Source organism: Ctenopharyngodon idella, chromosome 13, assembly GCF_019924925.1.
Source record: "Ctenopharyngodon idella isolate HZGC_01 chromosome 13, HZGC01, whole genome shotgun sequence".
NCBI lineage: Eukaryota > Metazoa > Chordata > Actinopteri > Cypriniformes > Xenocyprididae > Ctenopharyngodon > Ctenopharyngodon idella.
Genome location: NC_067232.1, coordinates 21,501,869 through 21,527,855, shown reverse-complemented (window position 1 = coordinate 21,527,855; position 25,987 = coordinate 21,501,869). Strand labels below are relative to the sequence as shown.

The following is a 25,987-nucleotide window of genomic DNA, read 5'->3' as shown; positions in this document are numbered from 1 at the left end:
CAAGCCATGGAGGAGGCCTGTGACCAGATGGAGGTAGCAGCAATGCAAGGATGGATTCGTCATTCAAGACGTTTCTTTCCAAGGTGTCTTGCTAATGACAACATTGCCTGCGATGTTGATGAGATTCTCTGGCCAGATCCAGCTAGGCGAAGAGACAATGTCTAGTTGTTGTTTTTTTTTTTTTTTTTTTTTTTACAGTAAACTTACAGTACAATACGTAAAGTGACATTTTGTTACAGTATTATGAATCTCCATGTCAACATTTTGGGCGTGTTGAGAAATAAATGAGTTTCTTCAGTCTGCAACATCGGTCTTGTGTAGTGTTTGGTGAATTTACATTATATTTGTACTTTGTTGATGGTAGCCTACTCTAATCATAGGGAAGTAGAAATGCTAAAAGTGTTTTAGGTTTATCACAGCAGAGTGTAACTCGTGCAAACAGAGTATAGTAATGTGAAACGTGTGTTTCATATGGTAACAAAGTGTGGTTTTTAAACAGAAGTGTATAGTTTTTACAAGAGTGTTTAATTATGCAAAGGATCTGTAGTGTTTTGCTAATTGGGTGTGTGGTTGTGCTAATTGTGTGTAGTGTTTTGAAAACACGGGCCCTGTTTTGAAAATCGTGCTTAAGCAATCCAAAAAAACTATACTATAGTTGTGGGGATGACTGGTCCCCTACCAGGACACACATACACACCATTCCTTTGGAATATTCACCTGTTTCAAAATTATGCTAGTTTTTTTGGTGAATTTATATGTTTGGGTGAACTAACCCTTTATGCCCCCAAATAGAAACTGTATTAAATGTATGTATGCATTTATATTATAATTGTACCTTAAAAAAATAAACTTTAAGAAATAAGCAGTTTTATTTATTGAGTGTTTGTGCCCAAGATACAAAAATCACATTTACATTTATGCTTTTATCCAAGGTGACTTACAGTGCTCTTATTACAGGGACGATCCCCGTGGAGCAACCTGGAGTAAAGTGTCTTGCTCAAGGACACACTGGTGGTGACGGCTGCAGAGATCTTCTGCTTGCCGGTTCACTGGTTTAGCCCACTACACCACAAAAGTAATAAAGCTGCAACAAAAATAAGCATGTAATTGTAAAAATAATAAATGAAATATGGCAAGAAACGGAATGCTGACATGAATTGTAAAATGTTTTAATCTGTTTAAATGTTTTACAGGTAGTCATGCTCATGGAGAGCAGGCACACGAATGCAGACACAGCGGCAGCCAGATTGTCCCGCACATCTTCTCCCACTCTTGCTTCAAGGTTGTGGGGTTTAGGGGGGCCGACGACATGGTCTTCCTCATCCTCTGGAATAGTGATGTCCCCATTGAGGACAGACAGGCGAAGATGTTCACGGTGGTCAGCTGCTTCATCAAAATAAAGCTGCAGAATTGGCACAGCTGTGTTGAGATGGCAGCAGGACCGTAAATAGGTGATTGTTAGAACAATAAGTTTGAATAAAGCTTTGTTTCATGTGTTGTTGGCTTGTATTTATTTATTGTGATGGTTACTTTTATTCATTCTTTTACTCATGTTTCCTATTGTTGTCAGTAAATAAAATATAATTATTTTATCAATTCATGCATTAATTCATTTGTTGGCTGTAAATTGAGATGTATTCACATTGACTGCATTTGTCTAAAACATTAAAGCATTTGTTACTAAAACATTTTCAGTAAAAAAAAGTAATATAATTAAGTATTGGTCAGCATTTATCATTATTATTGTGCATAAGTGTTGGAGTGGGCTAGCAATGCAATTCATTCTGGGGTAATCTTATCTTTAGTAATACTTACATTTTCTGAGTACAAAATCAACAGTCTTCTCCAAAGGCGAGATCTTCGAGCAGCTGTCCGACATCTTTGTGCAGACATTGCAAACGCTGAGGAAAACCGCCCTTGGTAGGGTTGTCGAGTTACTGGTGCTATGAGGTGTTCATGCGCCTGTCACACATACCCTTTTATATCCTTTTTTTTTATTTTTATTTTTTTTATTTTTTATTCCAGAACTTATAATTACATACAAGATCAGGGTAAATACCATGGTTGTATCTTTAACAATGAACAATCATAAAGACAATATAAAATGTAAAATTATATATATATATATATATATATATATACATACATACAGGTGCTGGTCATATAATTAGAATATCATCAAAAAGTTGATTTATTTCACTAATTCCATTCAAAAAGTGAAACTTGTATATTATATTCATTCATTACACACAGACTGATATATTTCAAATGTTTATTTCTTTTAATTTTGATGATTATAACTGACAACTAAGGAAAATCCCAAATTCAGTATCTCAGAAAATTAGAATATTGTGAAAAGGTTCAATATTGAAGACACCTGGTGCCACAATCTAATCAGCTAATTAACTCAAAACACCTGCAAAGGCCTTTAAATGGTCTCTCAGTCTAGTTCTATAGGCTACACAATCATGGGGAAGACTGCTGACTTGACAGTTGTCCAAAAGACGACCATTGTGTCACGATCACTGTCTGTTCCTGTCAGTTCCTGGACTCCATTTCCCATAATCCTCCTTGCCAATCACATGCACACTCCACACCAATCACCAGTTGCCACATACAGCTTAGCACACTACCTGGACTATAAAGGACTCACACACACACCACCTCATTGCGAAGTCTTGATTTGCTGTTGTGATCATTACTGAGCGTTTTCTTGTGGACTGTTTCCTGGTTTCCGGTTGGATTGTTTATTCTTTGTGATTCTCTGCTGCCTGCCCTGATCTTTGCCTGTTTCCTGGACTGTGATTGTTTGCTGCCTGCCCTGATCCTTGCCTGTACCCTGATTCTGTTTGTCTGCCGCCTGCCTCGACCATTGCCTGTCCTTGTTTGTGTTCCTGCCTTTGCCCCTGTCTACCTGTGTAAATACTGTTCTTAATAAAGCTTGCAAATGGATCCCCGCTCTGCCGACCCTTCATTACACATTGACACCTTGCACAAGGAGGGCAAGACACAAAAGGTCATTGCAAAAGAGGCTGGCTGTTCAAGCTGTCTAAGCACATTAATAGAGAGGCGAAGGGAAGGAAAAGATGTGGTAGAAAAAAGTGTATAAGCAATAGGGATAACCGCACTCTGGAGAGGATTGTGAAACAAAACCCATTCAAAAATGTGGGGGAGATTCACAAAGAGTGGACTGCAGCTGGAGTCAGTGCTTCAAGAACCACTACGCACAGACGTATGCAAGACATGGGTTTCAGCTGTCGCATTCCTTGTGTCAAGCCACTCTTGAACAACAGACAGCGTCAGAAGCGTATCGCCTTGGCTAAAGACAAAAAGGACTGGACTGCTGCTGAGTGGTCCAAAGTTATGTTCTCTGATGAAAGTAAATTTTGCATTTCCTTTGGAAATCAGGGTCCCAGAGTCTGGAGGAAGAGAGGAGAGGCACATAATCCACGTTGCTTGAGGTCCAGTGTAAAGTTTCCACAGTCAGTGGTGGTTTGGGGTGCCATGTCATCTGCTGGTGTTGGTCCACTGTGTTTTCTGAGGTCCAAGGTCAATGCATACCAGGAAGTTTTAGAGCACTTCATGCTTCTTGCTGCTGACCAACTTTATGGAGATGCAGATTTCATTTTCCAACAGGACTTGGCATCTGCACACAGTGCCAAAGCTACCAGTACCTGGTTTAAGGACCATGGTATCCCTGTTCTTAATTGGCCAGCAAACTCGCCTGACCTTAACCCCATAGAAAATCTATGGGGTATTGTGAAGAGGAAGATGCAATATGCCAGACCCAACAATGCAGAAGAGCTGAAGGCCACTATCAGAGCAACCTAGGCTCTTATAACACCTGAGCAGTGCCACAGACTGATCGACTCCATGCAACGCCGCATTGCTGCAGTAATTCAGGCAAAAGGAGCCCCAACTAAGTATTGAGTGCTGTACATGCTCATACTTTTCATGTTCATACTTTTCAGTTGGCCAAGATTTCTAAAAATCCTTTCTTTGTATTGGTCTTAAGTAATATTCTAATTTTCTGAGATACTGAATTTGGGATTTTCCTTAGTTGTCAGTTATAATCATCAAAATTAAAAGAAATAAACATTTGAAATATATCAGTCTGTGTGTAATGAATGAATATAATATACAAGTTTCACTTTTTGAATGGAATTAGTGAAATAAATCAACTTTTTGATGATATTCTAATTATATGACCAGCACCTGTATATATATATATATATATATATATATATATATCATGGGTTTGTGTATATCATAGTATGAGATTACATACAGAAAAAAAGTACAATGACAAGGTTAAATATCTGAATAATTAATCGATGCTTCAAAAAATATATATTTTTTATTTATTTTTTAGCCTGAGGGATGAAACGACAGTTAAATTCAACAAGAAAAAGAGGAAAACAAAGGCGATTTAAGCCACTTTTGCTTGTGGATGAAAATGTTTGCATATAAAATAAAGAAATTAACAACATATTCAAGAGATCACGATTTTGGGTTTTTGTAATAAAAAAAAAAATTATATCTTTAAGGATAAAACTGTGGATCACATTAGTAGGGTTAAAAAATATAAGAACTTCGTGTCAAATCAGGCAGATGCATTGGTGGTCAAATCCTTAATGTCGTTAAACACGTTTAATTAATCTCACTCATTAACTACATAAAAAATATAAAGTTCCACATGTTTGTGAACATACCTAAAAATGATGCACGTGATTAATCTTGTTTTCTTTTCTTTTTCGCTTCTCAGCGCCAGAGTGCTGTTATGTCAGTATGAGGTGGGGGCGGGGCGCAGCGGGAATGGCGTGTTGCGTGTACTTAAGTTACTGCGTTCTCCATAATTCTTTTTAATATCTATGTTTCTGTTTACATTTATTTTTAAGTTAATATTACTATGCAATAGTAATATTACTATATTACCAACAGAATATTAGTTTATTTATATATTTAGACTTATATATATATATATATATATATATACTGTTTTTTTTTTTTTTTTTGTTTTTTGAGCAAAGGCGGTGCCCCCCCGGGAGTTGGTGCCCTAGGCAAACTGTGTACTCTGCGTATACGGAGCGGCGATACTGGATGTACATTTTAAACAGTATAGTCAATATTTTTGCTCTATTTTGCAACGAAAGCCACAGCAGAACTGCAGCACACAAGCTGTGTTTCGTGAACGAATCTGCGGCTTTGAACAAATCGTCAATGATTCAATGATCCATTCATAAATACAGCTTGCTTTGAAACTGAAAGAATGAATGACTCGATGATTCACTCATAAAAACAGTGACTTACCTGTCCGGCACCTACTGGCGGCTTTAATGTAATATTTGAAAAAAGTATAATTTCGTTTTTATCATCATTGTATTTATTGATTTTTTTTAAAGCATTATTTATTTTATAAAGTTATTAATAGAGGTAAAAAAAAATGCACTGGAAAAATATTGGCAAATATTGTCCCTTAATGGAAAAGGTGTAACTGTAGTGGAAAAGAGAGGGTAAGCAGAAGGATGTTAAATTCCTCAGGGGGTACGACACTCTAAAAAGTTTGAGAACCACTGAAAAGGGATATGTAGAAGTGCACAAGTGCTACTGCTAAGAGTGCAATGTCAATACAGCCTGTTACCTTGATTCAAATTTTCATAAGATTAAATGAATTGGTCTAAAGAGAAAAATTATAATGACTATTTTATCTAAAGACTACATATAAAATAGCTATCAAAATTAATATTGGTAACTGTACTAAAAGTATTGACTAAAACTTGACAACTTGACTTTTAGTCGACTAAAACGAAAATTGTAAAATAGGCGCTATGATTAAAAATAATATGATTAAATATAATATGATTATATTATATTATATTATATATTATATAATATGATTATTGATTATAATTCGTTGTAATTAATTCACAATATATGTATAATTCCCTCTTGAGTCGGTATATGTATTATAATTAATCATAAAGCTTTATGATTTATTATATTAATATATTTCACCCATAAATTAATTAAATACCTGTACAGTTTCGCTACATGGGGGTTGGCTTATATTGGCAAGCAGCCTTTGGTGTATCATCACTGGCAGATGCCAGGCCACTCCCTAGCAACCAAACAGAGTACCCTAGCAACCGTTTTGCAAGATCTATATCTCTGCATCCGAACATCGTAGAGACATGGGGGTTGGCTTATATTGGCAAGCAGCCTTTGGTGTATCATCACTGGCAGCTGCCAGGCCGCTCCCTAGCAACCAAACAGAGTACCCTAGCAACCGTTTTGCAAGACCTATATCTCTGCATCAGAACATTGTAGAGACATGGCGGTTGGCTCTATTGACTCATGCTAGCAAACTGGACTTCCAACATGCTACATATGCTAGCAGTGAATAGCTACATGCTAATACTGATTAGCTAAGTGCTAAAGTGGGCAGAGAACATGCTAAGAACTCTATAGAAACTCCATAGTAACTATCTGTGACAAGTACCAACCACCTAGTAACATCATAGCAACCACACAGGTTACCATAGCAACCACCTAGCAACCACCCAGAACACCCTAGCAACACCTTAGCAACCACCCCAAGTACCTTAGCAACTGCCTAGCAACACCCTAGCAACCGAGTGCCGAGTTTTGCCACTGCAAGCACCATTCACATTTTCTTCAGGAAATGTACATTCTAGTTATTATCATTATTCCACACAAAAATTTGGACAGACCCACGAATGAGGTGTCAAATCGTGCGGATTATTGAGGAATGGTGTGCTATGACTTTTCTAAGCGATCGGTGTACGATGTTCGTCCGGCGGGCGAAAAGTCCCATAGACTTAACATTGGGACGAACTTTGATGAGTCATAGCTCCTAACGAGGATTTCGTAGAAACATGTGGGTTACCATGATTGAAGAGGCTGGCAGGCTCTGTCAGACCATATCTCAAAATGAGACAAGGGGGTGGATTATCATTATTGGCAGCTGCCAAGCCACTCCCTAGCAACCAAACAAAGTACCCTAGCAACCGTTTAGCAAGACCTATATCTCTGCATTAGAGTATCGTAGAGACATGGCGGTTGGCTTATATTGGCAAGCAGCCTTTGGTGTATCATCACATTAATGTTTATCTTTTTATGTTATATTTTCATTGTATGTCTCATTGTCTTGCTCTAATAAAAAAAAAATAATAAAAAAAAAAAAATAATATGCTCCTTCAGATTGAATATACATCATGAGTCCCACCTGGGTCAGGGGAGAGTGTCATGTCATTGTTGTGAACAACAGTTAAGATAGCATTCCAGGGACCAGTTTACGACAGGGCCCCTCTCTAACTGCTGATGTGTAAGAAGATGTGCCACACTGTGATTGGATCTTTGGTGAATGAACGTAAACAAATGTTCAGCAACATCAGATAAGATGTTAGGACAACTGCCAGACACCTCTTCCAGAGCAGGAAGGGGAACCTTCGGCACCCACCAAAACCAAGGAGAGGACTCCTCATTGGATGACACATTGACTCTAACCACCAAACTCATTCCTAAGGTTTAGGCAAGGACTGCCATAAACATTCCTTCAGGACCCCCTGGATGGAGCAGCAGTGACTGAAATAAAGAGAGGCCACAGAGATCTATCTAAATCTATTCATACCTATGTTTGGAGGCCTTAATTTGATTTAAACTGCATCACATCCACTCCATCTTCATGCAAAGCACAGTTTATGTTAATGGTTACTGACTAAAACAACAGGTCATGGAACAGACCTGTTAACAGATAAACAAATGCATGGATGATGACTTAACCATTTCATATCGTATTTGGTGTCTATCTGTTCCCTACGATGCCTTTAATAATTTGAAAGAGGTTTGGTAAAGAAATAATGCATGGGTAAAATGTTAAAGGCACTATTTTAACATTGTACTTTATGCTATGCAAATGAGTTCCACACTGGGGTGGGCAACACCAGGGCTGCTTCAGATAACAGTGGCCAATCACACTCCAGGATCGGCAAGGCGCCACATTTCAATCTCCTCCTCATCAGAAAGTGATAAATATGTCCCCCGGGTAGACACACCCTTGTTCTGCATTTCCAGCTCGACGGGGAAGGAGACATTAACAGACACTCCTGAGTTTTTGACCTGACGAGAAAAGAGAGTACAAGACAGTTAAGGTTAAGCTTTTGCGAGCAAAACCTTTTACATTGCTTCCAGTTGCACTCTAGCTGCAAAAAGGGCCCCAGCATTTAGGGACTTCATCTGACCCTTACGGCTCCTACAGCAGCACAGGCCAGTCCGCAAAGGACCTCTGCATTGGCAGACATTGCCTGTACCACACGGCTCCTCAGCGACGCAGCCAGCCTGCAAAGGAACCTGTGAAGATTCATCTGACCCCAGCTGCCCAGTCCATCCTAAAGGACCCTCTTGGCGCAACCAAAGTTCAGCATCCTCCAGCCCAGCGTGGCACGACTACTGGATCGCAATTCCGCGCCCTCCCACTGCACTCAGCCTGCATCATCAGTGGAAGACGTCTCTGCTACCGGAGTGATCACCCGACTGTGCGGAATGTAAATATAAACTTACCAAACCTCTTTCTAGAGACCTTGGCATTAGTTTATACATGCAGCATATGTTTTCTAACCTGTTTAGATAACAGTTACTTGAGGTCAGCTTGTTACAAATAATAGGGATATTATTTGTTGAATGATAAATAAAAAATTTTTTATCACCATTTTACCAAAGCCATTAGGTGGCTTCCATAAGAAGCATTCTCATACAATTCTCTTCCATTCTACATTCAGTTCAACAGCATTGCATTTATCCATTCTGTGTTCACTTCATTTATTTGTTTCTTTGATTTAATTCAGTATTCTCCTTTGATTATTATTTTACTATCTTTTAGAAGTGTATATTCATTATTTCATTATTAATCGTTGTGGTATTTACTCTTGCATGTCTATTAATAATAAATTTAATTGATTTTGTTATAACTGTCTTCCTTGTGTTGATGATCAAAGACTCTACTAGTTGGCCAGACTCTCACAAATCCTTCAGGTAAATCAGTTGACCGACTCCCTCCAGTTTATATTAATTCTGAATTATTGAACAGCTCTTTTGGAGTGTTCTTAAATTAAGATAGTATTCTTAACTGGTGCCCCGTATTACAAAAGGGGGGAGGGGTCATCTGATACACTCATAACCACACCTTAAGTGACACGTGATCAAAAATCACTACGTCACCGGTGAATGGAGTAAAAATCACTACATCATATTCAGCTGAGCGGTGTCAGAAGTGAGACTGCTATTCCTCAATAAACGCGGCTTGCGGGGGCGGAGCCAGCAAGCAACGCGTACAGAGATCCAGCATAATAAACAGAGAGCATGTGTCATGTTCAACTGAGCATAAGTGAGCATTGAGCTCGCTTTTTCAGTGAGCACATACGTCCTCAATGAATGCGGCTTGCAGGGGTGGGGCCGGCAAGCGACGCGCTGAGAGGCTCGGCATTTTAAGAAAAACACCAATAAAATATGCTCTTGCGCCCTCATTGTGAAACTGCTCATTCTCAATGAACGTGGCTTGCGGGACGAAACCGGCAAGCGACGCACTGAGAAACTCAGCAAACACGGCAGAAATATGCTCTATCAAATTGAATATATAACATGGATCTCACCCGAGTCGGGGGAGAGCGTCATGTCATATTTCTCAATGAACGCGGCATGTGGGGGCGGGACCCGCAAGCGACGCACTGAGAGATTCGGCATTACAACAAACACCGGAGAAATGCACTCTATCAGATTGAATATGTATCATGAGTCTCACCTAAGTCAGGGGAGAGCATCATGTCAAGTTCAGCTGAGATTCAGAATAAGCTCGCTCTCGTGCTCTCGTAATGAGAGCACTCATCCTCAACGAATGCGGTTTGCGGGGGCGGACCCGGCAAATGATGCGTTCGGAGGCACGGCATTTTGAAACAAACGCCAGCGAGAATACATACAGAAAAATAAGTCCTGTATACTCACCTGACGGAAGACGGCAGGGGATGAGCTGAAACGAGTGCTCTCAGATGATGAAGGTGGCTCATGAACGGCGCGGTGAACAGCTGCTAGAGAGCGACGATCCGCAGAGCGAGAGATCGTCGTGAAAATGGCGGAGAAACTGCTCTTTTAAGCGGTTAAAACCGCTGGAAATAGCTCTTTAAATCGCTCGCCGGATGGCGGCAGGGGGAGCACTGAGAAACTGGAAGCGGCGAAGCGGGCGGTTCGAGAGCGGTGCTCGAGAGCGGGCAGTCTGCGAGGGCGCCAGCGCTTTAGGCAGTCGCGAGTCTCAGCTGGTCCGCTGCGTTGCCTCTTCAACGGCAATAAGCGAGCTGTTCCAGCAGGCGAGAGAAGGCGTTCAGTCTCAGAGTCCAGCGAAGAAAGCATCGTCATCGCTGAAGGAGAAAGATCTGAAATCCTAAGGTGAAATGCCCGCTTATATAGCCAGACGCCCCCCGCCCATTTTGGCAGGCTTTGGCGTGCTCTATCACCATAGGCTCGCGCAGCTCCGCCATGCCGTCATTGATTCAAAAAGTTTTCCAGTTTGAACCAATGGCCGTGCAGTTACACTGCGTTATTGAAAAAGGCTCGAGGAGTTTTTCCCCATACGCAGTATGAGTGAAGTATTGAAAGGGAAACGAAGCCTCGCATTGTTTCCAGTCACCTGAATGCTTCACTTTGCATGTCAGAATGTTTGAACCCAGATCACTACTATATGGAAGTTCAAGTCCATTTACTAAACATTTTAAATATATAAGCCTGTAGCCTATATTACATTATCATAAGTTCTGTCATATAAAGAGTAGGCCTATAAAAACAGTAAAATAACAGCACAATTTACTTGCCTCAAACAACTCAGTAGGTAGCTATTATTATATTGTTTTTGTTGATCTATTTTATTTATTGCCAAACTTGAATATGTGAATTATATTATCAGAAAACTGAACACATTTAGCGTCGTCAGGCTTTTATTTGTGCTTAATGGATAAAACAACGGAACTGCGCATTCAGGTTTATGGCTGCTGTAAATTATACCACCCACAAGATGGCACTGTTTTTGACACTCTTGATGCTTTGAAACTTTCCCCGAAATATTAGAGAAAAGCTTCAAAGGTTTAAGAGGCTTTATTTCTCCATCTCTACTCAATGGTTTTAAGCCTTTTTGCAAATGTTTAAATCGAATTTAGCTGTTTTAGAGAGCGTTTACTCATTTTGAGCCTGATGTAAACATTAACTATCTGTAACTTCATTTTTCATGTGTGGAAAAAACGATGAAACTAAACTAGCCAATCAGATTTCTTTTCACCCATATCCCCACGCCCACCCATGCAGGCCAGGCACATTTGACTTTACAACACACAAACGCACACCTTTATTTATTCTCATTCTCTCTTGCTCTCTTAATATGTCATGAGTGTACGCAGATAGATTTTAATAATCAATTTAAAAATGTAAAAAATAAAAACGGCATTAATTAGTGCCCTCTCATGGCGCCTGCAGTCGTACAGCCGTACGGCGGCTCGTTTCTGCACACTTCCTCTGAATAAACACATCAACTCGTCAGCTGGAAAGTAGTTGTAAAATATGGCGAATAAGCTCAAATTTGCCGGCTTTAGCTAGCTTGTAGTCTCAATATGTATATATAGCTCAAACTGAGTAAAGAGCGTTTTTTACAACTTACCAGATTGTCCGGCCTTCTCACTCACTTTCTTCCAAGCAAGATCCTTTGTATTCCTGTTACAAAGATGTATTGTACAGCGACAATGATTTTGTCCTCCATTGTTGTTTCGGATTTCTGCCTCCGCTCGCTACGTCGTAATCACGTCACTACTAGAGCAAGCTCCTGATTGGTTAACGCGGCGCAAGTATTCGCCAAAGTTCAGATTTTTCAACTCGGGCGATTTGCGCGAATCACGCGTTATACGTGTCACACGCCCGAAACGCTCAATTCGCGCTGCAGGATGTCTATTCGCGTCTTTGCATTGACTTAACATGTAACAATGTGATAATAAACAAGAAACACACGTGATCGTTGTCATGCGGTGAATCCGGCAAATTGTGGAACAGCTGTGTCGTCATCAGAGCTCGTGCAGCTCCTCTTGAGAAACTGTGCTGGCTGACTCAGGTGGCTGACCTCGAATCGATCTCGCGGTTCTTTAAAGCCATAAGTCACAGTCACATCATGTCATCAGCGCTGTCTCAAGTCAGACAAAATTTCTTACCGGCATGCACTGCTTCAAGTCAGCCACCGATCGGTCTGTGCGGCGCTGCATCAAGTCGAACAAGCCTGTCTTTTCTTCTCTACTGTGACGTCTATCCCAGTGAAACGGCATCTGACATGAGAGGGCGGGACTTGATTTCATCCTTTGGGAATTGATTGGATCGTTGGGAGTTGGGCGTTGCTAACAAAATGGAGGCAGATCTGAATGCCCATTTGCAGTCAGTTGTGGGGGATTTATCTCCACCGGACTCACTCCGAGCACCCTCATGTTACTGTAAGAACTTTATTTATTGAGGATGAAGAAGACGAGGACGGTCAACGGCATTTAACAGTCAGAGAGAGAGCGCGCGAGAGACTGACTGACTGACTGTGCGTGTCCGTTGGCACGGAGTGAGCGTTTTCGGTTCATTCCTATGGAAGTTGAGCCTCACGTTCATGAATAAGTCATGGCTGAAGGGCATTGCTAGGCACGACGCGAAGCCTGCAAAAATATGAAGCTATTGTTCACATAGGTGATTTTGAATTAATATTTCATGTCGATATACAATGTTTACATATTTAAAACTAATCATGGTATTGATATCTTTGTAAGACTGTCAACTCTATAGAACAGTGGCAAGGAAATCTAACTTTACCGAGCTCTGAGAGCCCCTAGTGGTCGGGAGCATTTTTGTTGTGCTGTGGCTCGATTTCGTTGTGTTGTGGCTCGATTTCGTTGTGTTGTGGCTTGATTTCGTTGTGTTGTGGCTTGTTTCCATTGTGTTAAGGCTTTATTTCATTGTGTTGTGAACTTATGTTTGCTTTTTTAATTTCATTGTGTTGAGCACTACTGGGCCACCGTACTACGTTAACATGATCATTTTGTATAATCATCCATGTTTGATGTTCTGGAGTCCTTGCAGGGGTAGGTGTCATCTACTCAAAGATGATGGGTCTGAATACTTCATAAAAGGCTGGATCCAAGCTGAAGATGGCATAATCGTCTCGGTTACGTATGTAACCCTCGTTCCCTGAAGGAGGGAACGGAGACGTATGTCAGTAGTGACCAACAAATTGGGATATCGCTAGAGAGCCCTATCTGCTCGGAATTGGCGTGTGATATTTGCATAATGTGCACCGCCCCCACCAGGTGGTATAAATAGGGAAGCAGATGCAATCGCACTCTGTTTTTCTCTGAGGAGACAACCTTGAGTCCGCACTACAGCGAGGGCACAGGAACTGTGGCGACGGGATGTACGTCTCCGGGGAATGGGCCAGGGAGGTGCTGTGGCGAGGAGCGTCAGATCCAAAAACGAGGTCCGAGTGGGCCAATACGGAGCCACTAGCAAGACCTGCTCCTCGTCCTCCCTGACTTTGCACAGGAGCTGTGTGAGAAGGCTCACTGGGGGAAACGTTTATTTGCGTAGGCCCCGAGGCCAGCTGTGTGCCAGAGCATCCATGCCGAGCGTGCCGTCGGTCAGGGAATAGAACAACTGGCAGTGGGCAGTGTCCAGGGAGGCAAACAGATCTATCTGTGCAGCCCTGAAGCGCTGCCAAATCAGCTGGACCGTCTGGGGATGGAGTCTCCATTCGCCCGGAAGCAGAGGTTGCCGTAAGAGCTCGTCGGCAGAGGTATCTGTGTGGACCACAGCATGCCTGGACACTTGTTCGAGGGGAACTCCAGCCTGCAGGAACGAAGGGTGCGACCACTTGGTGAGAGTGCGACGGCAGTTTGGTGTCACGGGGACATGGAACGTACCACGCTACCACGCCCATCTCGGGACCCGGCCGTGAAGCCAGTGTTGAGGTGGCCTCATATGAAGCAATCCGAGCGGTGTGACTGCGGATGCGGATGCCATATGCCCCAGGAGCCTCTGAAAGAGTTTCAGTGGGGCCGCTGTCCTGACTGGAAGTGCTCCTTGGTGAGGCGCGCTGTCTGGGCGACTAAGTCCAGTTTCACACCGGGATAAGAGTGCTGCCACGCCAATCTCGGCACCCGGCCGTGAAGCCAGTGTTGAAGTGGCCTCATATGAAGCAATCCAAGCGGCGTGACTGCGGATGCGGATGCCATATGCCCCAGGAGCCTCTGAAAGAGTTTCAGTGGGGCCGCTCGATTGCATTCTTCGCCAGGAGGACAGTGTAGTGGAGTGTAGTGGACACCCCTGAAGACCGGGGGAGGCCGGGCGAACTGAATCGCATAGCCAAGTCTGATAGTGTGAATGAGCCAGCGGGACGGGCTGGGGAGCGCTATCCAGGCTTCCAGACACAGAGCCAGCAGGACCAAAGGCACCACAGACATACCGGGAGTGGGGCAGCAAAGCAGAGTGCTGGGACCCGACTCGGACGGCATAGCGGCCCGAAGTGGGGTCAGACTCTGCGAGTTGGCAGTGTGCATGGGAGACGGCTGGGAGGCGGCCTCGACCATCACACTGGAACCTGCTGGTGAGATGAGAGGGGGCTGAGAGTGGCAAGACGGGGCCTCACACACTGACAGCCGTGCCCTCTTGAGACCTGGATTGGGAAACTGCTCTTTTTGTGAAAAGGTGGGTACCGCTGGACTCCGGAGAGCCAGCGGCAGGACATGACAACACAAAAATTCCCCCCGGCCCTCCTCCGGGGGTGGGAGAGATGCTGGTATCCTCTCCCGCAGAGCTGAATCCACCTGGCTTGGCTTGAGCGGGCTGGGCGCCGCATCCGCGACCGGCTCCCTGCTGTTTGGTGGGTGTGGGCTGCTGCTTTGCTGACTTAGCAGGGGTGGAGGATGATGCAGGCAGGCACCCTCGGCGACGAGCAGACTGGGGCTGTGCGGCCTGCGGCGGGGTGGAGGCAGCAGCGGACCACCAGGGCAAGACGTGTTTAATGGCCTCAGCCTGCTTCTGTGCGGCCGAGAACTGCTGGGCAAAGCTCTCGACCGCATCGCGGCCGAATAGGCCGACCTGAGACACGGGGGAGTCCAGGAACCGATATTTATCGGTCTTCCTCATGTCAGCCAGGGTCAGCCAAAGGTGGCGCTGCTTGACTACAAGAGTAGCCATCTCCTGACCAACAGAACGTGCTGTCATTTTCGTTGCCCAGAGGGCGAGGTCAGTGGCGGCACGCAGCTCCCCAAGCAGCTGTTGGTCAAGACCACCCTGGGGCATATCCATGAGCGCTTTTGCCTGGTAAACCTGCAAAAGGGCCATGGCATGCAGAGCAGAGGCGGTAAGAGGCGGTAAGAGAGCTCTGTAAGCTTTCTCCGTCAAACCTCCGTCAAACCTGAGGAGAATTTACAGGCCCGGGATGGGAGACGCGGTTCACCACGCCAGCCGGCAGCTGTTGGACACAGTTGCATCGCAACGGGCCGCTCGACTGGGGGGATCCCAGCGTACCCTATGGCCTCTCCGCCATCCAGGGTGGTGAAGGCGGAGGAGGGACCAGGCCTGGCACGAACGCTATAGGATGCTCTCCAGGACTTGGTCACCTCCTCATGCACTTCCGGGAAGAATGGCACTGGGGTGGGACGCTGAGGACCAGCGCGGGCCGCCCTGAGATACCAGTCATCCAGCCGAGACGGTTCGGGACGCGGTGGAGGATTCCACTTCTCGGCGGCCCGGGAAAGCATAGCCGTTAGCTCGGGCAATGCTACCGTCCCGGAGGGAGGCAACGCAGCCGAGTCTTCATCTCCTGAGGACTCATGCTCCTCAGCGTCCCACCCCAGTTCGTGCCAGGCCTGGTCCCTCCTCCGCCTTCACCACCCTGGATGGCGGAGAGGCCATAGGGTACGCTGGGATCCCCCCAGTCGAGCGGCCCGTTGCGATGCAACGCCGAAGGACACGACTGGTCACTCCGTAGAGGGACCAGGATGATCCATCAGCAACACCACAGGCTGCAGTGTTGTAGAGGGGGCAGGGGCCCGCAGAGCAGAGCTCGGCGGGGAAGCCCTGACCGTTATCCTCAGATCGCCCTGCCTACACGGCGACGCACCGTCACCCTGGCTGAAGCCAGAGAAAACGGCGGAACGGGGCATAGGGGAGGGGACCCCCGTTCCCTGAGAACCAAGGAACGAGAGTCTCGATCTCAACACTGAGATAGTCATGTTCCCGCAATGAGAACATGAACTATCCACAAAAGCTGCTTCAGCGGGGACCAGGGAACAACCGCATCCAGTAACGCACATACGAAATGACATATTGAAAAAGACACAGGGTTCATCTGTGAAGATCTTTTAGAAGGGGAATCAGCTCTGATCTCGTGCCGAAGCACACAGGGATCAGTCGCGATGTGATCGGGTACACCACTCCCCGATCACAAAGCAGGGAACCGGCCCAAATCGCAACCGTCAAAGACAGGCAGGAAATATGCTGTAAAAACAGCAGTTGAGAGCACACAAGCTCAGGCTCCTCTGCAGCTTGCGACCTCGCTGTAAAGTGCCGTGACACCAACACAAGACTGCTGAAAATCTCTTCACAGCCTTGTAAGAGTTTTACTCCAAGTCAAATAGCTGAGAACCAAACAGGAACACCACGGTTGGCTCCGAAGCGAAAGACAGAGTGCGATTGCATCTGCTTCCCTATTTATACCACCTGGCCGGGGCAGTGCACATTATGCAAATATCGCACGCCAATTCCATTGGCTTGTTTTAGTTTGCTTGAAGCAGATAGGGCTCTTTAGCGATATCCCAATTCGTCGGTCACTACTGACGTACGTCGAACGTGACCGACTGAAAGGGAACTCTAGTTACCTAGTGGTATTAAAATTTGTAATAATTGCTTGAATTATTATTATTATTTTGTTTTATTCAATTGATTTATTAATGGATTCAAAGGATGACATGTGCAATAATTAAAGAATTATGTAATTATATTTTATGTACCTTTATATTTTTACAGTCCTTTTCACTGATATTTCGGTGTTATTTACCTTTCAAAATAGTTTATTTTTCTTTTCTGAAAATACACATAGTAGTAACAGGGTCCCTAAAAAGTGTGAATAAGAGAAAAACCACATGGTCCCTAAACTGAGCTAATGACATGTACAATAATTAAAGAAAACTGTGATTATATTTTATGCGCCTTTATATTTTTGCAGTCCATTTTCTCTGATTTATCGCTAATATATGTGTAACAGAGTTTAAATAATGTTAGTTAAATTCATGCATAAATTTGGAAAACTCGCCATTGGATGATGCGTCACTCGCATTTGCGCACATGATATTGCGGAGCAAAGCTACGCCATCAGCAGCAAAGTCTCATATCTCTCCCTGCTGGCAAGTTGTATGATTACTTTTTCTTAAAAACTAAGTTTGGATTGTTTTTCAAGCCCAAGTTTAAACTTTAAACTACACACAAGTTTATTTATTTTGTCTGTCAGCTCTTAGTTGTGTTAGTCGAGTCAAATATGTGTTATTTGTGATGATAAGATGAAGAGTGTGTTTATTGGCCTGCTTGTGAACTCTGAACCTCTGTTTATTTCATTTAGACTTCTTATGCAACATCGATGCACTGTACTCTAACCAGCCTTTTGGTCGTGTTTGTCCCAGGTATGTATTTTATTTGGTTTTGTCATGTTCTGTGTTAAAAAAAATATCAGCCCTAGTTGAGTGTTAGCAATTAGCACACGTGCTGTATGCTCTTGCACGTACTGACGCACCGTAACTGAGCCATTTTAGGGCTGCATTCTTCTCTTTCTATATTTCATTTATACAAAATATGTAAAATATTGGTCACTTAAGTTTATAGTTTCTCTGTATTAATGTGAATTGACTGTATTAGTGTTTTATTTTATTTTCTTTAATGAATGCTTTATTTTGAGTTTGTCCACTATGTCACGTGCACTTTTGGAAAATGTGTAAGCAGCAGAGTCTCATATCTCTCCCTGCTGCTAAGACTTCCCATTCAACATCAATGCACCGTACACTAACCAGTCTTTTGGTCGTGTTTGTCCCAGTTTTGTCTGTCAGGCCCAGTAAAGCAACCTTGAGTGACCATCCACCTGATCTCTGTGAATTAATCCATCAACACACACACAGTCACATGTTATTTGCATTTGAAAAGTTTATTACTCTTTTATTCTGAAAATAGACACACAAGCAACACAATCCTTGAAAAAAGAGAAAAACAGCACAGTCCCTAAGTTAAGCGTGAATAATAAGCTAACAAAAGCGGAAGCATCACATCTTTTAAGGTGGAACGGAATGCATCAATAAAAAGCTACGAATAAGAAGCAGAATTCAGCCTTCTCCCAAAGAAATGTATAACTGTTCCAAAAAAAAAAAAAACATGGTTACCAACATTCTTCAAAATACTGTATCCACAGAAAAAAAAGAAATGTGTTTTGGGTGAACTATCCCTTTAATTTTGACTTGAAGGCTCTTAATCACAAAGGCATTATAACAGATACAATTTAATCTCAGTAGTCTCAGAATCAAGGTATGTTATATATATATATATATTTAATGTGTAAATATGGGCAACAATATTACACTGATATTTTCCAAAAATACCTTGTGTTTTTTGTAACGAATCCTGTGGTTTTTAAATAATCTTTAAATGCATCCTGACAGTGTGGGAGCCTTTGAAGTGCAATCTTCCCCACTGGCAGTTGAGAGACCCCCTTCTGCTTCCACTCTAGCCTTCTGTTACAGCTATGACAGGATGATTGGAGCTAAATTTCATCTGTGTCTGCATTTCTAACAACCTGTATATACACATGTGTGCCTGCATTTGTGTGTATGAAGCAATACAGGTAATAAAAACTACTTGCAGTTGCTGTTGCAGTTTCTTGGTGGTGTGTTTAGCTCAAGCTGACACGAGACCATTTGTAAACAGTTAATACAGAATCTGAATTATGATTAAACAAGAAAAAGTCAATTGTTGTTAGTATGCTACTTGATATATTGATATTTCTAATTGATAATTAATAGAGTAAAAGACTGTTCATTTAATTGGTAAAGCTCAAGGAGAGCTCCAAATAAGTTATTTTAATATAATATGGATTCCATCAGAAACGCTGTAATCAGAAATTGGGATTATCATGTCTAACAGATGTGATCCACCTACATAATATTGAAAAAACTATATATGAAGATAATTTTCATTATTGTAATTTTCATTATTGTAATTCATAAATAAATAAATTAATAAAATAAAGCCACATAAGTGGCTTTATTTTATTTATTTATTTATAAATTACATTAAAATCAGATCATATATATGACATGATGTTTTATATACAATTTATGTACTATATGCATTAGAATAAAAATAACATATGTCCAAAAATAGAATAGTATGCATATATGTAACATAAAGGAAACTAGACAAAACTTTAATGAAAAAGTCATTGTATATTAAGCAGTAAATCTGCACTGACACTCATAAAACCCCAGTCTATTCAATCATATCCGGTGGACATACTGTCCCGACGGCTCATCTGTAGCTTCATTAATCCCGTCTGGTTTATGGCTCTTTTCAAATAATTGCGGAAGGTAGAGCTGGAGAAGCAGTAGATGACCGGGTCCAGAGCACTGTTTAGGTAGGTGAAGGCTATGGACATAGAGAACAACTGGCTGGTGAGACTGTAAGCCTTACAGTACTCCTCTCCAAGATTTTTAAAATAGAGTGCTGTAAATGCTGTGGCAATGCTAGGGAAGAAACAGAGGGAAAAAACCCCAACGATCACTAGTACAGTTCGAATAGCCCTTTGCCCTCTCTTGTTCTTGTCCATCTGGCGAGACCGTAGGATACATGCAATACGCACAGAGCAGAGGACCAGAAGTAATAGAGGCACAAAGAACTCTAAATTAAACAATGCATAATGCAGGCTGATGCCTAGTGTTGGTTTCGCATAGTTACTGAAGCTCCTACAAAGAGAAACATTATTTTTCACACTCAGAAGATTGTTGGCCAGCAAATGGATCCTTAGAGATACCACAACACTCCAGATTAGGCAGGCAACCCCAGCTGCTTGTTTTGTGCTTATGTGATTAATTTTGTGATGCGGATGGACCACTTTAAAGTAGCGGTCAACAGCCACGGCGGTCATGAATGCAATGCTGGCCGAACGATTGACTGACAGCATAAATAGGTTGACCCTACACCACGCATCTCCAAATATCCACTTCTCGCCACGAATGAAATTGTCAATACGGAAGGGTAGGCTCACCAGAAGCAGAAAGTCAGACAAAACCAGGTTGAAGAGGAACATGACGTTGGCCCTCCGAGACTTAAGGTTTTTGCTGAAAACTGACAGTGCCAAGACATTGCCAGGTAGACCAAGTAACAGCTCGATGATGAGTAAAGGAGGAAGGACGGCTGCAACCAGGTTCTGAGTTGACGTACCGCAGTGATGTGCAGTGATGTTCGACGTCATGGTAGTTCAACAGTCAGAGTTGCTGTGTAGTTTCTGTAAATACAGTTCACAGTTCAACACAATTCTGCAACAGAAGTACCATTCTGCTTTCAACACATTTCTAATTAGATAAAACAATGGTGTTACAACTAACTTGTGCTGTCCTCACTCTCTAGAAGTAAACTTGGTGCAACAATGGAGGATATTTGCAGTAGGGCCTATATAAGAAAGTGTGTCTTCCTGCTTAGCGTAAAATGCTGAAGAAGTTGATTTAGAATAACAGCAGTTTCATAAACTAGTAGAAGTTAAAGGTACTGTTGCATGAGCACACACAACTTGAAAAAATTCTACACCAAAATGATCATGCAATTTTAACCTTTTAAATGATGCATGGCATCCACAAACGTTGGCAGATTTTTAAAAGACAATGTAACCATTCAAAAACGGATGTTTAAACCATCATCAAAAGAAATCAAGACATCAAAATTATTATTTTTTTTGGCTTTTAGTATGAACATGTTAGCCTTAAGGTTATCTATAAGCTAGGCACTCTAAAACAATGACAAAATTTGCATTTAGAAGATATAAGCATTAAAAACTTGAAATCTCTCACTTCCACCAATATCTATCAACGATTTTGATGACATCAGCCTGCACTTCAGCTTCGCATCAGATTTTCTGTCCAATCAAATGCTCTCTAGAATCTGAACCGTCCGGCCCACTACACTATAAATAAATAGACACTAAAGCTGCGGCTGAAATCGATCATTTGTTCACACAATTACTGTTTTATATGGTCAATGGCACATAGTGCACTATTTAGGGGATTGGGAATGATTCAGACAGTGTAAATATGCTTTTCGTTGGGGCGAATGAAGTGTGGTTTCGCGTTAGTGTCATGCGAACTGCCGCAGTGCGCACACAGTCTCCTCCGGTCCAGAGACACCATAGCACAGAGCGGATCATATGCGTGAGTCATTGCAGACTACAAAACGTATTGGACCAATTTGAATTCTACACAGAATGCTGTATTGTAAAGCGATATGGAGGAGACTATGAGGAGAAACGGTTAGACAGACTCAGAATTAGAAACAGCACTGACGAGAGATAACACTAGTGCCATGCACCAACATAACTTATACACCTTTCAAACTACACATCCTCAGCACTGTTTTGCTTTAGCAACAGATTCATATTAAATATAAAAGGGGAATATATTGGACTGTGGCTTAACCAAGCTCATCGCCTCTGATATAAATGAAATGCTATATGTCCCGCCCTGTCTTTGTTATGGACAGAGGAGCGGGAGACTACAGATTAGTATGAAGAGTGACTTTATTTATACAACAGCGTGGGATGAACAGATGACCAGGTAAGTGACTATTAAGTAGATGCTTGTGATGATAGATATGAATGGTAATACTGTCCTTTGTTGTTGCAGGTGAGTGACTCGTGGCGGATGGCAGGTGCAGAGGTGGACGGACCAAACAGGAACGGTAGGAGTATATACACGCAGACACTTTACACGGAGAGTGCTGTGCTTAAGTGTCTGGCGGTGATTGCGTGGTGATGGGGATCAGGTGCCCGTGGTTAGAAGGAGTGCGCTGTGATTGGCTGATGGATGAGCCTGGCGGGTCTGGGACAGTACCCCCTCCCTTCACGGCCCGCTCCTGAGGGTTGAGGACCCCGACGTCGTGGTGGTCGTCCTCGTCCACGGGGAGCAGGTCGATCAGGTTGAGCCGCATGGTACGTGTCGAGCAGAGAGGGATCAAGAATGTCGACTCTGGGGACCCATGAGCTCTCCTCGGGACCATATCCTTCCCAGTCGACTAGATACTCCAGTTGACCACCACGGTGCTGGGAGTCCAAGATCTCCTTGACTTGGTAGGCAGCTCCATCCTCCAGGATCAGAGGAAGGGCGGGGCTCCTCGCCAGGCTCTGTAGGTAGAGAGACAGAAGGGTGGTGACGTTTCAGGAGAGAGACATGGAATGTGGGGTGAATTCTGTACTGTGGAGGAAGTTGGAGCTGATACGTGACGGAGTTGATCTGCTTCACGATGTTGAAGGGGCCAATGAATATGGGACTGAGCTTCTTGCAGGGCAGGCGCAACCTGATGTCCCGGGTAGACAGCCAAACCTTCTGACCTGGTTGGTATACGGGGGTCTTGGAGCGTCTAAGGTCGGCCGTCATCTTGCGCCTGCGGAGAGCTCGTTGCAGTTGGTGGTGTGCTGCGTCCCAGACCCTCTCACTCTCCCGGAACCAGTAGTCGACTGCAGGGACATCCGATGGTTCCCCGGACCAGGGAAACAGAGGGGGTTGGTAGCCGAGTACGCACTGGAAGGGAGTGAGTCCAGTGGTAGGTTGGCGTAGGGAGTTTTGGGCGTACTCGGCCCAACCCAGGAACTGGTTCCAGGAGTCCTGGTGGCCATGGCAGAAGGTACGTAGGAAGCGGACGATTTCCTGGATCTTCCGTTCCGTCTGCCCGTTCGACTGCAGGTGGTAACCGGATGAGAGGCTGATGGTCACACCTAGGAGGGCGAAGAAGGCTTCCATACACGTGAGATAAACTGGGGTCCACGATCCAACACAATATCTTCGGGGATACCATAATACCTGAAGATGTGGTTAAACATGAGTTCTGCTGTTTCCATGGCCGTAGAAAGACCCTTGAGGGGTATTAGTTGGCAGGATTTGGAGAACCTGTCGATGACCACCAGTATGCAGGTACAGTTGTCGGAGGGAGGTAAATCGGTGATAAAATCCACTCCTAGGTGTGACCATGGTCGGTTGGGAACGGGCAGAGGAAGAAGCTTGCTGGATGGTAGATGGAGAGGGCTTTTGGAAATGGCGCAGTCCTTACATCCCTGTACGTACCTTCTCACATCCCTGGCCATGTTTGGCCACTAGAAACGTTCTCTTAGCAGAGAGAGGGTTTCATTGGCCCCTGGGTGGCCAGTGCCCAGAGATCTGTGGGAAGAGTGGATTAGCAGGTGCGTTGAGTTCTTGTGATGTACTGTAATCTGGGTGGACAGCCCGGCGGAGTATTGGCAGAAGCATTGGTAGAGGGAACTGAGGTCTCTGACCATTGAATGGGGCTTACGATTATGTTCTCTAGGATGATGGGTTCAGGAGTCTCGTTGGTCTCTTCTGGAGCATAGAGCATCTGCCTTCACGTTCTTGGGGCCAGGACGATAGGAGATATTGAAATTGAAATGGGTGAAGAACAATGCCCAATGGGCCTGACGGGGGTTGATTCTTTTGGCTTCCCTCAAATACTCCAAATTTTTGTGGTCAGTAAGTACAGTGAACTGATGCTTGGCGCCTTCTAACCAATGCCTCCATTCCTCGAGTGCCAGCTTGATGGCTAGTAGTTCTCTATTGCCAATGTCGTAATTCCTCTCCGCCGGGCTGAGTTTGCAGGAGAAGAAGGCACATGGATGGAGTCTGGCTGGATTCCCTTGCTGCTGCGAGAGCACCGCTCCTACCCCTGTGGTAGAGGCGTCTACCTCGCTGACGAAGGGCTTCTCTGGATCGGGGTGAATGAGGAGCGGTGCACTGGTGAATGCTTCTTTCAGGGTGTTGAAGGCTTCATTGGCCGCTGGTGACCAGGACAAAGAATTGGTCTAATTATAGACCAATTCGTCGTCTTCCAGTTTTTTTTTTTTCAAGTGCTGGAGAAACTTGTATCAGAACAATTTTTAAGGGTAAATCAATGAGATAAATTATTTTAGAGATAAATAATCATTTACACCCTTTACAATTTGGGTTTAGACAATTATTCTACAGAATCAGCTACTGGTTTGTTATTGGAAAATATTAAGCGGTCACTTGACAAACGACTTATAGTTGGTGCAGTATTCCTGGATTTAAAAAAAAAAAAGGCATTTGATACTGTAAATCACAATATTTTAATGTCAAAAATTTCAAAGTATAATATATCAAAACGATCTATGTTATGGTTTGATTCATATATATATATATATATATATATATATGTGTGAACAGTGTAGTATTACATTAGTATTCCCCCATGAGATTGAAACAAGAATCCCTCAGGGAACCATCTTGGGTCCTATTCTTTATATTAATGCCCTTCCAAAAATATTGATGCGAGTATTCAAATGTATGCTGATGACACAGTTATTTATGCAGCCAGTAAGAATTGTGTGGAGGTTGAAGAAAAGTTAATTATCTAAAATCTGCTGCAAGTTTTAATATTTTTAAAAAAGTTACTAAGTCTTGGTTAATTCAGCAGCAAAAGTGTACTCGTTTTTTTTTTTTTTTTTTTTTTCTGTTGTTGTAATTATAATTTATAAAAGAAAATTAAGCATAAAACTTTAAATAAATAAATAAATAAATAAAAGATTTTTTTTTTTAAACATAGTAAATACATTTAACTTAACACTTAAATGAAACATTTGAGTCTACCTTCTGAGCAAATATTGTTTTGACTTACCAGCATTCACTACTGACTAGTTTTCTGATTCAGACTCACTGAGATGTAAGCAGAGTGTAAGTAAAGTTGTCTCAGCTCAAGTTCAATGTTCTCATTTGAGAGCAATGACCGCCCAGAGCTTGCCTTAAAACAAGCTTCCTCTTGTATGTCATAGTGACATCAAGATGGAAGAGTGAAGTCTTAGTGATACTGATCTTTCTTTCTGTAATGTGTGGCTGCTGCAGTAAACACACAAGGATGTAGTTTAACAAACAAACAAACTATCTTTAATGAATAAATCCAAAACAGAACACTCAGTAAGTAATCACAAGGATAAATCCAACATAGTATGATCACATAAACCAAACTAGATAACTAGATAATTAACAAAACTAGAAACAAGCAAGAAAGTTAATCTACTGAAACCATGGAAACTAACAATGCTAACAAACCAGCTTTGTTGTGCTGGTCAAGCTGCTCAAACAGAGGTAACAAGCAAAAGGGATTAGGGAAAATGAAACTTAAACACAGTGAAACAAAACATAAATAAACATAACCCTGACACATACAGGTGCTGGTCATATAATTAGAATATCATCAAAAAGTTGATTTATTTCACTAATTCCATTCAAAATTGAAACTTGTATATTAAATTCATTCATTATACACAGACTGAAATATTTCAAATGTTTATTTCTTTTAATTTTGATGATTATATCTGACAACTAAGGAAAATCCCAAATTCAGTATCTCAGAAAATTAGAATATTGTGAAAAGGTTCAATATTGAAGACACCTGGTGCCACACTCTAATCAGCTAATTAACTCAAAACACCTGCAAAGGCCTTTAAATGGTCTCTCAGTCTAGTTCTGTAGGCTACACAATCATGGGGAAGACTGCTGACTTGACAGTTGTCCAAAAGACGACCATTGACACCTTGCACAAGGAGGGCAAGACACAAAATGTCATTACAAAAGAAGCTGGCTGTTCA

At 42.8% G+C, this 25,987-nt stretch overlaps 1 protein-coding gene and 1 long non-coding RNA gene across 2 annotated transcripts in view; one reads left to right on the top strand and one right to left on the bottom strand.

Moving 5' to 3' along the window:
- The window catches only part of LOC127524958 (uncharacterized), a 302,506-nt gene that overhangs the window by 73,106 nt on the left and 203,413 nt on the right, over positions 1–25,987 (top strand). The gene's annotated exons all lie outside the window — the stretch shown is intronic.
- On the bottom strand, positions 17,719–25,553 carry LOC127524954 (hydroxycarboxylic acid receptor 2-like). Its single transcript, XM_051917044.1, has one exon. It carries the CDS (start codon positions 20,579–20,581, stop codon positions 19,604–19,606), a length of 978 nt encoding a protein of 325 aa, XP_051773004.1. The 5' UTR covers positions 20,582–25,553; the 3' UTR covers positions 17,719–19,603.

Coding starts and splice junctions, on each gene's coding strand:
- LOC127524954 (XM_051917044.1), bottom strand. CDS start 20,581: ATGACGTCGAACATCACTGCACATCACTGCGGTACGTCAACTCAGAAC.